The sequence below is a fragment of the Ammospiza caudacuta genome, chromosome 3 (genome assembly GCF_027887145.1).
Source record: "Ammospiza caudacuta isolate bAmmCau1 chromosome 3, bAmmCau1.pri, whole genome shotgun sequence".
NCBI classification, from domain to species: domain Eukaryota; kingdom Metazoa; phylum Chordata; class Aves; order Passeriformes; family Passerellidae; genus Ammospiza; species Ammospiza caudacuta.
The window spans coordinates 1,340,849-1,357,041 of record NC_080595.1 but is presented as its reverse complement, the minus strand read 5'-3'; the positions used below and the strand labels follow the sequence as shown (position 1 = coordinate 1,357,041).

The following is a 16,193-nucleotide window of genomic DNA, read 5'->3' as shown; positions in this document are numbered from 1 at the left end:
TTAAGAATAATAACAACCAACCCACCCCAGCCCAGGCAGTCATCCAGCAGGATTATTTCATGCTGAGAGGTTCAAGTCTGGAAAAGAAACGCAGAGCTGACATCCAGGTTGTGTCAGGGAGGGCGCTGGAGAAATGAGATGATTTTTCTGGCAATGTGAGATACAAATGGATTCAAAGCAGTGTGTTTGGGTGTTATTCAGCCTTGCAGATTGGGTGTGCCATGAAAAATGCCCTTGAGGATTTTAAAAATGGTGATTCATAGAGGCTTGGGGGACCTGCAGAGTATTTGGGTCCTCTCCGTCTTTTGCGTTTCCCTGCCAGGATTGATGAGTCCTTCAATACTTTCTTCAAGTTGTGTTTCAGTCACCTTCAAGAACTTGAACTCTAGCAAAGTCAGGAAGTGTTGGTGTGCTGCTGCTGGGGGAAAGGTACTTGGAATAATTATGCTCCAGAGAACAGAACTGAGAACATTTCTGGGGGAGAAAGCAGCAACTGCAGTCAAACGAGCTGCTAAATAAAGAAACATCATTAGGCAGCAGGGCTAACCTTGGCTTTGCTGCCTTGCTTTTAGTTCCACATAGCAGGAGAAAATATAAACAGGAAAGAGCCAAAGAGTGCCCTGGTAGGAGAGGAAAACATCTTTTCATGTTTTCTTGTATCTGTGCTGCCAACAAGACACAGTTAGCAGAAATTCCCTGGCCTGTAACAGCCCCAAAGTGCTGGATTCAGGCAAGGAATAAAATGCAAAATTGAGAATGTGCCGAGTGTAATGCAGCCATTGGCAGACTTCAGGTGCAGGCCGAAGTGATCCCTGTTAAGAAAAGTGTGTTCTTCAGTTTGATGCAGGATAAGAAGGGCTACTCACCCACCTGTGCAGGTTTTTTGTTGAATTCCAGCTTGGTTCTGCTCTGTGTCCGTGCTTTGATGCTCAGAGCAGCTGGCTCCTGCTGGAGAGAAGAGAGGAGCTGCTAATTGAGGCTTCCGTGTGGTGTAGGGCAAAATATTTTGGGAAACGTGGCTTGGCAAGAATTCAAGGTCCTCCAACAAGTTGCCATTGACTTCATCTCTGCTGTGTTTGCAGAGTGACCTGTATTTCCTCACTCCGTGTAAATCCCAATTTCAGGCACAGCTGCCAAGACAAAAACTGTCTGAGGCATGCGCATGCAAATACTTCAATAAAAATAATTTCCCAGCTCTAGCTAGAGATTTATAAAATAATGGTGAAGAATATTATGCATTCAGATTAACAGCAGATGAATGTAAATCAAATCTGTAGAGATTCACCCACTGATTCTGGTCTGGGGATTCTTTTTTTTTGTTCCTTTTTTGCTTTGATTTTTAAGATGCACTTATCCATAAACCCTGAGAGCGTGCAAAAATAATAATGATTACAGCTTGTAAAGAATAAATTAGCAAGAAATTCTTACTCCCCTCTAATTAATTCCCCAATAAACACCGAACAAGTAACTGTTTTAAACTCACTTGTATTTACAAGGTAAGCAGCAAATGGAGGTAATAAGGGAAATTAAAGTGTGGCAGCAGCAGGTGAAGTGAAAAGGGGCTGTGGGAGGATGGAGTGAGAGTTTGTGCCTCAGCACAGGGAGGAGAACATGGGAAATTGCTGCCCAGCCCCGGCACTAGGGACTGTGCTTGTAGAAGAAGCAAAACAGGATTTCCCTCAGAACAAAGCAGTGCTTCCTCAGAGAGCTGCTGTGCCCTCACCTGCAGGTTTCTCACCTCTCTGGTGTGCATGGACACCTGCAGCTGATGCTGTTGGTGTGCTTCATCCTCCCTGAGAGCAGCCAACAGCCCAGGATCTGCCTGGGAAAAGCTTTTCCCTCTTCTGCTGCCTTTTCTGAGCTCCATCTAAGGAGCCTGCAAGTAGAAATCTCCTCTGAAATTGCTGGAGTACCAACACTTGCCAGATAGGTCACTTGCAAATTAGCATTTAATGAGTTACTCTCTGAACTATCCAGTGGTAACTTTGCAGATAAAGCTGCCTGGTGGTTGGAGTGGTGAGGATGCAAAGATTTAGCTGTAAATAAATAGAGTTCCTTTAGAAAAAACATTTTCTGTGCTCTATGTTTATGGATATTGTGTAGTGCATGTATTAGTATTCAGAAACACAGCTCAAACCCCTTTTTATAAGTGATTTTTGCTTTCAAATTCAGAAGAAAAAATAGTCCTAATTTTGCCCTCACTTATTAGAATCCATATAACTCAGTTCTTATTTCTTTGTGGATTGAATAGCTCCTCTTCCTCTCAGCTGATTACACAATGCAAGCATTCATAGACAACAATCATACCCCTCTTAGCTGTTTGGTGGAAGCCAAGCTCTGAGTCTCTGCTAACAAGAGCCTGCACTGGGTTCTGTGACCACTTCTGGAACCTTCTCAGGTTCAATGCACCTCAGGGTACTGGTGACCAGAGTTTGGGATGATGACCTGCCAGTTCCAGCTCATGTCAGTAATCAGAATTCAGGCAGAGAAAAGCTTCCTGTGCGAAAAAAAAAAAGGAAAATTAGAAGCTGAGGTATGATCTGGCCAGCAAGCTCATGCTGAATCTTATTATTTTGTTGTTTTACCTCTATGGGATTAATACTCCTTTGATCATTTCCTCCAAAGCTTTGCCTGTCAGACTAACGTGCACGCAGCTGCTGGGGTTGTTTCTGCTCCCTTTTCTGAAATTGTAGGTGCTTTGGGTTCTTCCCAGTGTCCAGGTTGTGCGGGGTTTCAGCTGTTGTTGGTGCTCCAGCAGTGTGTTGTAGCTGGAGTCTGCAGCTGGAATTGTGCCTGGCCTGTGATTTCCAGTTCAGTAACACATGCCAGGGCTGGAGCTGGCAGGGATGTACGTTCTGCTTCCATGCAGTTTTTAGTGGATTCTCTTTATGCATGCCTGTAAATAGGGCATGGATTGCTGTGTTTGTCCTTAACATAAAAACTCCCTGTGCTGTGTGGGGAGCAGAGCAGCTCCCAGCTCCTGATCTCCCCATTCTGTTACATTTAGACCTGTAAAAAGCATTTCTTGTTTAAATGCAGACAAGCCAAATGGTCTGTGCTGTTGGCATGAATGTGCAGTCTCCAAACCCCTCCTCAAGCCCAACTAGTCAGAAGGAAAAGGAGAACAACTCCAGAGCAGTGCAGTTCTGCCAAAAACAGCCTCACCTGCTGAAGTGCATCTAACATTAAACATCCAGAGCCATTAATTTGTTGATATCTGTTTAGGTGCCTCCAACTTATGCTGCATGCATTAAAAAAGGGCTTTTCTAAAGTTCAACAGCCTTCAATCTTGTTCAGTCCTGGAAAAACCTTGTGTTGATGGACAGGTTTTCACACTGTCAGGTGTGGTACAGCAAGAGTTGTGCAGTGGTTTTCCATGTGGGGTGAAAGTCTCTGCTCCTGCTGTTCACTGTTTGGGGCTCTCTGTTGAAAATAATACATTTTATCTGCTTCAAAGGAAAAACCCGTAATCTCTGTGTAGTCTGTGATCCCCTGTCAGTGGGAAATAAGGGCATGAGAACATCACCCCCAAAATATGATAGATCCCTTCTTGGGCAGGCGTTTAATCATCATAATCAAACATGTTTTGAGTTGTGATTTGAAAGGAAAAGTTTCTTAATAGAAACATTGCTTTTTTTGGGTTTTTTAACATACTGCTTAAACTTCAATTCACTGTACTCTTGCCTGTGACTCTAAAGCTACAAATTGCCAGGTTATTCTCAGCTGTGTGAATAAAAATCAGTCAAGTACCATTATGGGGGCTGCCTACAAGGTGCTTTTGTGCTTTCTTCTGGAGCAGGTCCTCCCCCAGCTCTTTTCATTTTTGCATATGGCTGCACTCCATGAATTCTCCTTTTGCTCCTGTTGTTCCCTGCCTGTGTGAGTGGGACGGGCAGCGGTGTGAGAGCAATTTTAGCAGATCCAAACCAGATCCAACCAGCTACATTCAAGGTGTTCCTGTCCATACCATTCCCACTGCGTGCTGCACCAAACCCAAGTTGTTGGGATGAGAAACTTCTGGGGTTGAGTGTTCTCATAGTGGAGCCTTTCCTGGGAAGGGAGAGCAGTGGGATGAGGAGATGCCAAGTTCATGAAGGATGTGGGATTCCTCTGTCCTGCTGGGGGATCCCTTCACAAACCCATTGCTCCTTTCATTCACTGATTGTCTTGTGTGTTTAGGGTGTAAGAGTAAGGATTGGGGCTTGGTTTTTGGAGTATTTACTGACAGTCTGACTGAAGGGCAAGTGTTTTTATATACCAAGCTGAGCTTATCAACACTGGTGACTTTGGACTGAACTGTAGCATCAGTTGGCTGAGACTGATGAATGGCTGAAGTCTCACCTGGTTTGGCAATTTCCTCTTTTTCCACTGTTCTAACACATGGATGATGGCTGATCAGAGCATGCTGGCTCTTCCCTGTGTCCTTTGCCTGTTGGTGATGGTCAGCTTGCTGGGATGAAGGCAGGCAGCAAATCTTTTCTGTGTTCTTCTGCTTCCAGTTTCTTTGCACTCCTCAGATTTGTACTGTTAAATCTCTGTGCCCATTTCCAGGCTGCTCAGCCACAGCATCTGTAAATCCAAGTAAATGAAATTTCCCTTTGATGAAGCAGCAAAGAGCTCCATGCATAGCTGCAGAAGAATTGTTTCGCTTTCATTATTAAAAGGGCACTTAGCATGAAAATTCCCTCTCATTTTTGTCCTAATAGCTCAATGTTTTATGCTTTATATAAACCACAGATCATTTTCCTTGTACTAGAAGATATTGCTGTTCTTACAGCTCCAGGGATACATTGAGACACTGTGTTATTAAGATAGCCAGAACTTTTCAGTTTGGGGCTTGTTTTTCCAGAGGAATGCTTCCTATGGGGGCCTTGCAGAAGGGATGTCATCCAACTGTGCTTGGAGGTTTTTCCTAAAGTGCCAGAAAACCTTTCAGATATTTATATATATATTTTTAAGGTATTTATATATATATATATATATGTATGTATGTATATATATTTAAGGTATTTATTTATATATATGTATTTTTTTTAAAGGTATTTAGAGCTCATTCCCAGAGCAGTTGAGTCAAATAATAAATGCTGGTTCTTGCCTTGCTGAGGTCCCCCAAGTCTTTCGGAATTAAGAATTGGTGACCCACACAGTAAAGATTAGCACAAGTTCAAATTTACAGATGATACATTTTGGGTAGTAAGAAATCATTCTGCTCTCATTCTGTTCAAGTGATTTTTTTGAAAATTTTCCATCCTCTGTGATACCAAGCCCAGTGGTCCTGCCATTGAATTAGTGTAGGACAACTGTGCAGCCCAAGACTTGGGTGTTGTTGAGTTGTGCTGCTGATGGGAGGTGTACGTGCTGCTCTGCTGCTGCCCTATTGACACAGCCCATCATTCTGATGCCAATAATTGAGTTGTGTGCTGCCAGGAGGAAGCTTCTTCAGGGACTGTGTCTCTCTGGTGGGATGCAGCTTATGAATTATAGAATGGCACTTTTGGGGAAGCACAGCTCCAATTACAGTCAGTGACAGCCTTGCTGTTCCTGCTTGCAGCTGTCGGTGCAGGTCTCTGTTAAATCACTTTCACCAGTCCTCCACAGTTTTCCTTTGGGATGAGGAGACAAATTGCTGTGTTTCATTCAATTTATTCTCATTGATAGTAAGGAAAAATAGGTGTGCTCTGAGCAGGGGAATGATGTGTGACATCCCCCAGCTCTGCAAGCACCCTTTTGGAACTGGTGTTAGATGTTCAATCCCGCTGTGGAGGATTTCATCCTGGAGCTAATCAGAGTGTGGCTGATGGATCACTGTCCAAACCCCTGAAACCTGAGCGAGGTGTGTTCCATAAGTGGCCGTAAATGGATGAATTTCCATACCTGGTTACCTAAGGTAGTTCTTTAGCATAGCTTGTCATTTCTTTGCCACTTGTAAATTCTTCACACAGGGTGGTGTGACACTGCAGTGGCTGCCCAGGGCATGATGGTGACTCCACCACCATGTGATTCTGCAATTCCTCCTCATCAGATTCAAGTATTGTTCTTAATGCTTTCTTTTTGACATATTGTTAGGACAGTAGTCATGCGGTTCTATTTAAAATATCGCTTTTAAAATGCTGAATAAAATAAATACAGCACAGAACTGCATACATTTTTTTTCTTCTAGAGCTATTCAGTGCTTTCATGTTCAGAGAACGACAAAACAGAGACTTTCAATATTAAAGCAGTATTTCATTTTGATTAGCTATTCCCAATAGAAAGCGTTGTTTGACTCTCTGTTTGAAGTTTGTCTCAGCAAATTGGCTTTGCCCCTTCGAAAGCTTGGACCAGATGTTGCCATGCAGTAGCAATAAATGGTGCTTGTTTAGAAAACCAGCTTAGTTTTCCAAAGTTTATTTTGCTAGCAATGTATGGACCAACCTTTGAAGGCCCTGCTGCTGCTCCAGGAGAGCTCTGCAGTGGTGCCCAGCAGAATTCCTGCTCTGGGGCTGGGGCTGTGCCACCAGCACCTTCCCAAGGCACCGTGACTCAGTCAGCAGGCAGCGTTTTGGGCAGTGTGAAATAGGAGCGAGCCAGATCCTCAGCTGGTATAAATTGGTGTTGTTCTATTAAATTCAGATGGGCCTAATTACGAGTGCTCAGGCAGACACTGAGGGTTGCACAATCCATTGCTTTTGTGAGCGTGTGCTCAGCCATAAAAGTGAGATTGCACAATGCAGCCCTCTCTGAATGCTCCTCTGTCTGGGCTGCTGATTGGAAACAAACATGGGAGGGTTAGTAACTGCCCCAGATGTTTTAAATTATGAATGATTGGAGGCATCTACCACTTGCATTAAGAGATGTTACTCTGTTGCAGGGTTAAGTCCCAGCAGCAATGACTGGAGCTCTCTGCAAGTCCCGACTTTTCTCTGTTTAGAGGATTTGCATTTTTCTTTAACCCCCATAACAATGTGCTGTGGTTTCCATGCCCCCTGTCACACAGAGTGCATTTCCAAGCCTGCCTGGAGGAAGTCATTAACAAAACTCCTGTTTATTTAGGTGGAGGAGGGCTCGGGCTGTTCTGCTGCACAGGAAATGGGGCATTTCTTTGGCCACTGCCCAAGTGTATTTTCCTTTTGCAAAAGTCCCCCTGCGTTTTGCAATAGGGAAATAGGAAATGGTATTTCCTCTGACTTGCAAGGAAGCTGATCTCTGCCCTCTTAATTAGCTGTTTAAAAGATGAAAGCAAGTGCCTGGGGTGAGGGAATTCCAGGAGGTTTCTTTGAACCAAAGCTCTAAGAAATGGCCCATTATGAGTTTCGATTTATCCAAGCCCCACTGAACGCTGCCTGCAGAGGCACTTCCATGGATGCAGGTCCTGCTCTCATCTATTTCTATTAAATGATGCTGTCAGATAGGGATGGAAAGGATTCTGGGGATAGGATGACAAGCCCTGTGTTCTCTGCCAGAGAGGTAACAGGGCAGGAAGGCCATGAGGTGCATCAGCCTTTCCCACAGCCCTGGCAGTGGGCTGAGCCAAGCAGCCCCACAAAATCCCCTTTTCCCTCACTCTTAGACTGCCCTTGGCAGTCCTTGCATCCTCAGGTGTCACATTTTCTGCACATGGCTTGGTGGCATGCAAGCAGCTTGAAAGCAGTGGTCAAAACTCCAAACCAGCCCTGCGCCTGCTCATCCTCCTCATCCTCCTCCACTTGTGAGGATGCAAACCTGGGCAGGGCTGTTCAGGTCCTTGGGAGTGCTGGTCATTGCCTTTTCCTTTTTTCGAGTCTGTTTTTAATGGGTGCCATTCCACTTAAAATTTTTGTGTTTGTGTTAGGGAGGTCTAGTTGCACTTTTGTAAGTGGCTAAATTACTAATTCTGTTAGTTGTTCTTCTCTTTTTTAAAAACCAGAATACCAGACAAATTAAAAAAACCCTTTTGAAATTCACACTGTGTGGCTCAGCATCTCTGTGATCTGTAAGATCCATTTTTCTTCAGCATATTTAATTTCCCTCATGTGTTTGCTGCTGAAGCCTTTATTTTTAGTGCTCCTTAGTCCTTTCAGTTGGGGAAATCTGATTTTTTTATGATCTGCACGTGCCTGGAGCTTCTGTGGAACATTTCCCCATGGGCTTGAGGCCACTTTGGTGTGTGGGTATTATTGGGTGTTGTAAATAAAACTCCTGTTTCCCACCTGAGTTCTTGCTCTGAGTGTGATAAACTCATATGTAGCTCTGCCATATTCCGTGGTTTTCGTGTTCCGTGGTTTTCATGTTCCATGGTTTTCATTCCTGCCAAGATCTTAATGGCCCATATGGATTACCTCAGTTAAAAGGACTCAAAGCCCTCCAGTGCACTTAATTGTGAATTGTTTTTATTTCAAGTTTCACCTGCACTGTCAGAAGAGTGCTTGTGTCCATGTGCCCTGAGTATTGGTGGAGTTTGGGTTATTTCCACCTCTTATCTCCCTGCCAGTGCTTCTTTCTAATCTCTGCAGGTTTTGATGCTCTTGTCCTCTTTCAGGCAAGTGAGAGCAAAAATAACCATCTCAAAAATGCAGGTTTGCTCTAAACAGGCTCCCTGTAGTGTGGCCACACTTCTGCTGGAGCACTTCAGATTGGGAATCACACTGCTCCAGCATCCATCCTCCTCCCAAATGCCCAAATCAGGGAAAGGGATTCTTCATGCTACTTGTGTGTAGGGGAGGGCAAGAATTTGCCCAATAGAAGCTGTCATGATGTGCCAGCTTTGTTGTGTAACCCATAACTCAGGAGTAGCACACAAGCTATGAAATGCCTGTCAAAAAGTGCCTGTGTCTTACTGAGCAGCAGTCACTGAAATTGCTGAACCTTGTTATCATTACAGATAAAACACTTCTTGGGGTTTGTGAGCACTTTTCAAAGTGTTCTGGCAATAATAAAGGAGGTTTTCTATTGCAGAGGCAGGGTTTTCTGTTTGTGACACTGCCTTTTGTCGCTCTGTGACAAGCATCAAAATGCTAAAATTGTATTAAAGGGATTAAAGCAAAAGCACAGCAGCTGCTGGTTAGCAATCCAGGAAATCAGCTTGACTCTTATGGATTCTGTATAACCTATATTCCTGGTTGGAATTGCCTGGGTGCACCTGAGCTCTCCTAGGAGCTGATCTCCATTTGGACAAACACATGTGGGACACTGGTAACACAACAAGGCTTCTTGAATAATGGAATAATCACTTGTTTTGCAATTTTTCCTTCTAGGAGACTGAGCTGCTGGATATCAGCCTTGTCAAAGATGCCAGATGTGGAAAACATGCCAGAGCTCCCAAGGTAGGAATTCTTGCTGTGTGCTTTCTTGTTACATCGATGACCTGGATAAAAAAGAATGGGAATTATATGCAAGAGTTGAAAAGAAGAAAAAACGTTCCTGCAGCTAAAGAGAATTGTTTTGCCTTTTCTTTGTTTAACACTGTTTCTGTTGAGAAGTGTCGGGATTGTTGTTGTCTTGGGATTCTGTGTGTAAAATCCACCCGGAAGCTCTGCTGGCAGCAAAAATCCTGGTTTGTCAAGGTGCACTTACCCAAGTTCTTGGCTTCTCTGGTGGCAGGGAGCTGATGTTTGTTTGAGTCCATGTTGTATTTTGTGCTGGCGATTTTGCTCGTTCAGTGCCTCCTGAGGCCGAGGAGGAGGATTTGGGTTTGTTTGTTAAACTGCTGTCAGAGAGGTCGGGATATCAGCTCCCTCTGGGTTTGCCCTGATGGACTGTGCACTCATTTCCAGTCTCTGCAGACAGCAGGCTGCAGATCCAAGTTCTCTCTGGTGTTTTTGTTGGGGCAGACACAGCACACGAGAGGAAAAGCCCAAGCACTCGGCTCTGGAAGCAAGAGAGTGCCTCAGGGAATCCCAGGAGTGATGGGAGAAAAATCTCCCAGGGCCTGCAAAATTTGGCCTTGCTGCTGCTTAGCCCTGATGGAACAGACAAAAAGAATGTTTCTCCCACTCTCATCTTGGGGCAGGAATATTCCTGGGTCTGGATGACCTCTCTTCCTTGCAGCCCTGGGCCCAGGCGCAGCCCCCTGAGGGCCATTGGGAATGGAAAAGGTTGTTTTTCCCTGCCAGAAAGCAGTTGTAGTTATCTCTGAAAAGACTATTCATATCTGGCTTTCAAAGCTCTCCATGTAGTGCTGGCAGCATTTTAAAGGCTGAGTTATAATTGAAATGCAACAGAAGTACTTTATGACATCCACATTAATACCAAATGAGTTCACCATGATTAATGGTTCTATGATGAATAGCAATAAAGTATTAACAATGTCTAGAACATTATTTTAAAATGCTACCTGCTTTACAGAGGACATTCACGTTCTTCTAACAAAATGTTTTCAGCTAAAATTTATGCACAGCTATTGCCTTGGTGACTTTTATTTATTGGGTTACATAAAGGCTGGTTTTGTTGGAGCACGTTTCAGCTCTGACAGCCGTGGCATTAAACGAAGGGTAGGAGAAAATCCCGGCTCTCAGGGTGGTGAAATGCTCCACCTGTGTGAATGAGCTGCCTTTTGTCATGGATTAGTGTGTGGGCAGCAGCTAAACAGCACCAGGTTTCAGTAAAACTCCTGGGATTTTGGCTGAAGAGAGAGCTCTGGGAATGGAGGGTGCTCCCCAAAGCTTTTCAGGGGCTCTTTTGCACAGCTCTGCTTTCAGCTGGGAGCACCCCCTGCTTTTACTGCAAACCAAGAGACTGAGGTGACTTTCTCTACATCACCCCACCAGCACTCCTTCTGCCCAATTTTTATATTAGGGGACTTCTGCCAGTTGATGCAAATTTTTAAATCTCTCTTCAGAATTCTAAAAGTAGACTTCACCCATGGGTTGTCATTACAAACCTAACAGGAATCTTTAAACCTCATTTGGTGTATTTCTGATCTACTGCTGCTTTTTGATAGAAATAAGTGTCCTTTTTAATAAGCCTTGACTTCCTCGTTGAATAAAAAAAGAGTAATTCCTTTTTATTTTTATGGTAAGCTTAGTTTCAGTGTCATTAGCTTCACCCACAGTTAGTTATCAGAACGTATGAGGTGTGCTGCCACACAAGGCCACCAGCAAGAAATGATGTTAAGGGACTGTGTTTCCAAACCTCAGTCTGTTCTCACGCTGCATTCAGCACTGCCATGAGTATTCTTCATTTCTGGAAAAAGACTGAGAAGCACAAAGGGCTTTGCTGTTTCTCCTCTTTTGGTTGATACTCAGTTTTCATAGCATTTTTCCCTAAGTCCAGTGCCATATGTTTTGTGGTGGTTCTTGCATGGTTTCTGCACCTTCCTGGGTTTCTCACCCAGCTGCTCTGGTTGCTTTCTCCATCCCCTCAATGTTTAGAAGGTTCCCTTGCAGGCACAGGAGTGCAGCTCTCACCCTGCAGTCCTCACAGCGATGTGGTGGCACCAGCAGGGAGCTGAGAACACGATTTTGGGTGCTGCAGTGAAGGTGTGGCTGCCCCTGAGCAGGGCAGGAACTGGGGTTTCTGGCCATGTAGAAGGCAGTTTTTAGTGGGTACCAAGGCACTTGATGCTCAGGGGATTAAAATCAGTCTACTGAAACAACCCGGAGAAGTTCCAGCATCATTTTCTTTTTGCACATTGTCAGGGATGGCTCCTTCTGCCTTCAGCTGCTATTTTCAGAAATGGTAACAGAGCTTTGCATCTCAATGCAATATACATGCAAAGGATGGTTCCTTGGTAGAAAGGCAAAAGCTCAGGCAGCACAGAGCACTGCAGCAGAGCTCCGCACGAGGAAAAAATTGAAGTCATGTTCTGATGGGAACAAGAAAAGACACATTAATTGTGTATGTTAGGAAGAAGTGCCTCCCTTCAAAGTAAAATGACATTTATAAAGAAGTGAGGGGATTATAAAATGATTATCAGGACTTTGCTTTTTAAGTTTGTATTAGAATCAGGTAGGAAGGGGAGCAAGAGGAATTTTGGGAGCAGGAGAAAATCACTAGTTGTGATGAAGCCATGTTTTATTGCCCTTTATTTGCACATTACCTGCTAATACTCTCTCAAGCTTTGGTTTGCTGTGCAATCTGAGGCATCTTTTCCCTTTTAAAGTTCAGTGACAAAGTCTGCAAAATCAAATAACACAAAATGTGCTTTTGTACATAGGAATAGCTATGAATATTCACATGCCTTCTGCCAAGCATGGAAGTGCCTCTCAAAAGAGTGTCCGTGCTCTTTAAAGGGAGCTGCAGCTAAAAATGTCAGGCACCACTAAACACTGAGAAATGAATGGTCAGGTGGTGAAAATCTGGCAGCTGCAAACATGCTCACAGGACTAGGGAAGTCACACTTTTTTCCATCTTGTATTTACTTTAGCCAATAACAGTTTCTATGGAAACTGAAATCTTAAGCAACTGTATGTGTTTTTACTAGCGAGAAGAAATATCAGGATTAGTTGACAGGGAGAAGGAAATAACTCCATGGTAAATGCTCATATTGAAAACTTCTGATGCATTTGATCGGTATGTTTTCCCTTAGCATCCTGTTTTCCCTCATAAATCATTCAGCAGGAAATGAATTCCTTTAAATAACATATACTGTGAAACCTGTAGGAGATGAAATTATGAATGATAGGATCACTCTCATGCCAAGATGCGTTTAGAGAGTAATCCCCAATTTTAAAAAATCTCGTGGCTCCCCCGCCCCAAGTTTTCTCACTTTAACAAGCAAGCTCTACAGAGAAAAATAATTCAGATGCCTGAATGTCAGAAGTCTGCCAAGGCTCCAACTGCTATTTTAATATCAGCACCAGCCTCTCTGTATTTGGTGGCTTTTCTTGAAATGCTCGAGTGAGATGATTTTGGACCTATCTCAGTGTAATCCAAAAGCTGCTGTGGAAGCTTTGCTGGCTTCTAACACATCCATGGAGGAAAATCAGCATTTCCTGAACTAGGGGGCTCAGGAACTGAAAGGAAAACTAGCAAGGAAAGTCTAAATCATTGTTTAACTGAAAATCAGGTGATTTTGGGGAAATGAGGATGTGCAAGTCCATTTGAACTGTCAGAGCTCCCCGGACTGTGCTCCGTGGCACTGACTTGTGCAGGGACATTGATGCTGCGTTTGTAACACCCTGATCACACTGCCTGTGTGAAATGGCAGATGTGCTTGGGTTTTTCCCTTTCTGTGCTCTCAGTCCATGCCCAGCTGCGTGCATGGCTGGCCCAGGACAGCAGCACACCCGCTGCCTTCTGTCACCCTGCTCAGGATGTCTCCACTCTGCCTCAAATGATGCTGCTGTTATTTCTGTCTGCTGATAGAAATGCACGCTGCTTTCCCTTCAACAACCTTGATGCTAAATTAGAAAATGTAAATTGTGCCGAAGCAGTGTTCTATTTCTGCCAAAAAGAAACAAAAATGGAATGTGCGCGCAGCTCACCTTCTTCCCACTCACCTTGGGGATAACAGTGACAGCCACAAACATCCGCCCCAAATGTGTTTGTTCTTTTACATAACTGCTTGCTTTTTTTTTTTTTTTTTTCATAATAATGATTGAGTTGCATAAACATTTTGTCTAGGTTGAGTTTTAGTTTATTGAGGAAGGTTGAGATGAATTTCTTTGTATGATATTTGGCCAGTGCTCAGGTGGAAATGAAAGTGGTTTGAATGCTGTGTGCCCTGAGAGCTGAGGGGGTTTTTCCTTGGACCCTCCAGTGGCCCAAATTGGTGACTTTATTTTATTTGGGGAACTGGGGCCTTTTCAGCAGCATGTCATTCACTGTGTAACTTAGCTCTGTCTGGCCAGCTCATTGAAATCACTATTCACTAACATTCAGGCCATGGCAGAAATCACAGGGTTTTTCCCAAGGCTTTCACTATGAACCATTTCCAGAAAGATTTAATTTTATTTTTGTCCCTGCTTGCTGCCTGTTTCAGTTATCTTTCTGAGCTGGTTGGTTTCATACTTTACTTTGTTGTATTTATAAAGCCTTCATCTTTTTTTTGTTTGCCAAAGTTCGCAGCGCAAAGCCTGTAATAAGAAATTCTGTATTTTAAGAAGCGCAGAGGCATCTTACAACTGTAATTTTAAAGCTTGACATTTAAATTTGAAAAGGGAGGCCCTGCTCAATTAAATACGTGGTATTTGAGTTCCTGAAAACACTAGAAATTATCAGTAGAGCTGTGCTTTAAATGCTGCTGCCGCTTTTGGTTAAGCGTGTGTACATGCACAATTTATTTTTTTTCCTCTGCCCAGTGGTCCAGGACAGGGATGTCTCATTCCTGCTTTCCCAACTAATGATGCTGATGAGCTGAGGGTGCAGCTGGCACAGCATGTCCTGTCACAAACCCCCATGCCCTGTCACTCAGGATAACCCTCACCTGAATCTGACAAATGGCATTTTTGCAGCAGCTGGCACAGCATTTAAAAATTGGTTGGATGACAAAGTCATTTTGGAGGCACTTTTAACAGTGCTAAGATGCTGAAATATCAATTTCCAATATTATCTGTTTGTTACCTTGCAGATCCATGTGTTACCTTTTGACTTGCACCAAGATCACAAAGTCTTGGGAAAGCACAGCCCTAGTGCAATGCTAATAGAAAACTAATAAATAAAACGTTGCTATCTGTAAAAATAAGGAATGCTCCATTTAGCCTGTCATGAGCACTCAGTCTGGAAAGAATGTTAAAATTTTTCAGTGGAAAATGTAAATGTACTCAGTAACTGAACCATGCTAGTCTTTGCTTCAGAGCCATAATCTCCACCTAGAAATATTTCATAAATATTAAAGTTCATATTTTAGCAGCAGTGTGCAGAGATCTGGTGGCAATGCAATACCCTCGAGCTTCAAAAGTAGGATCAACAGGCTCAAGTGGAAATGTCACAGCAGATGCATCTTTCTGCAACTGTTTGGAACAAGTGATTAAAATTTTCCTGTTTTGTTGGAAACCGGCTTGGTGATTTGTCATTACATCCCTTAGCTTGTAAACAGCCCTTTGGAGAAAGCTGTCAGGTTTTAATTAGTTGCAAAGGTTTGATATGCTGGTTATCATCTGCATATAAATGGGGTTTTTGGGATCTCCTGATGGAGCTGTGAGGGTTTTTGGTCTGTGTGAGTGTCCCAAGGCATGGCTGTGCCGCTGGCACCTTGTAGGGACACAGATGTCCTGCAAAGAGACCTCAACCAGTATTCCTGGCAAACATGTGGTGTGTTAAGACTGATACACAGCTATACATGGTTTAGGAAGGTTTTTTTTTACTGTGGAGGACATTGTGGGTTGAGTCTTTGGTGGTTAGTTACCATAACACCTGTTAAAACAACAGATCATCTCCATATTATTTCCAGGAGGAATCCTAAAACAAGTGTCAGTACAACTTGTAAATGCTAATGCAACAAATCTTGTTTGAATGCATGAAAGTTATGGCCAGTCCTGGTGCTAGGTCAGCGTTAGAACATAGTTTACTGCAACTGGTAAATAAATGGATTTAAAAAAAATATAGTTCAGAGGAAATGAGATCTTTCTGTTGTGTTGAAACACAGAAAAATTATTATCAACTCAGTCATTTTTATAAGAAATTACTGTGATGGAAGGTTCTGGTAGTTCAGAGGAGGTGTGCTGATGTTGGGTCTGACTTGCATGCTGATTTTCCCTTTTCTGAAACACATCCAGTATTGATAATGCCATAAGTGAAATTACACAAAGATTTTTTTGTTCTTGTGTCTGCTCGGAGTTAACCTTCTTCCTGTGAGATTAATGAAATACATTTAAAATAATTTATGTGAGAAATTGTGTGCTGTGCTCGGGAATGTTTAGCGTAAATGCCTTCAGAATGGTGTTTGCTAATGAGGTGGCAGAAGCAGAAAATCTGTGCTAGCTAAGGTCATGTATAAAGGGGAAACATTAATCTTGGAAATAATGGCTGTAATTTGCATGCTTTTAAAATGCTCAGAGCACACTGAGTGTGCAGGAGAGAGCATCACCTTCCCCAGAAATACTGATGTGTTTGGTTAGGGCAGTGTAAAGTGTTCTTTCCAGCCATGCACTGTTGTTACCCGGGTAAACATGCAGGGTGCTGGACAGAGGCAGGACAGGAGCTTGCTGGGGTCTCAGGGTTGGTGTGTTTTACAGGTCAGTGCATGAACACTTCGTGACTGCTGCAGGGCTTTGGTTTTGGCTGGAAGAAGTTGTTTTTTGGAGCTGCTTTCATATTGTCCTTCAGAGTTTCTGTGCAGTGGCCCAAGGCTCTGG

The 16,193-nt window shown here is 43.4% G+C and overlaps 1 protein-coding gene across 3 annotated transcripts in view; it reads left to right on the top strand.

Annotated features, from left to right (window-relative positions):
* The window catches only part of PLCB1 (phospholipase C beta 1), a 290,674-nt gene that overhangs the window by 60,552 nt on the left and 213,929 nt on the right, over window positions 1–16,193 (top strand). For all 3 annotated transcript variants that reach the window (XM_058802822.1, XM_058802823.1, XM_058802824.1), the window contains exon 3: window positions 9,213–9,281. In XM_058802822.1, coding sequence (XP_058658805.1) covers window positions 9,213–9,281 — 69 coding nt within the window. The remainder of the gene's footprint in view (window positions 1–9,212; window positions 9,282–16,193) is intronic.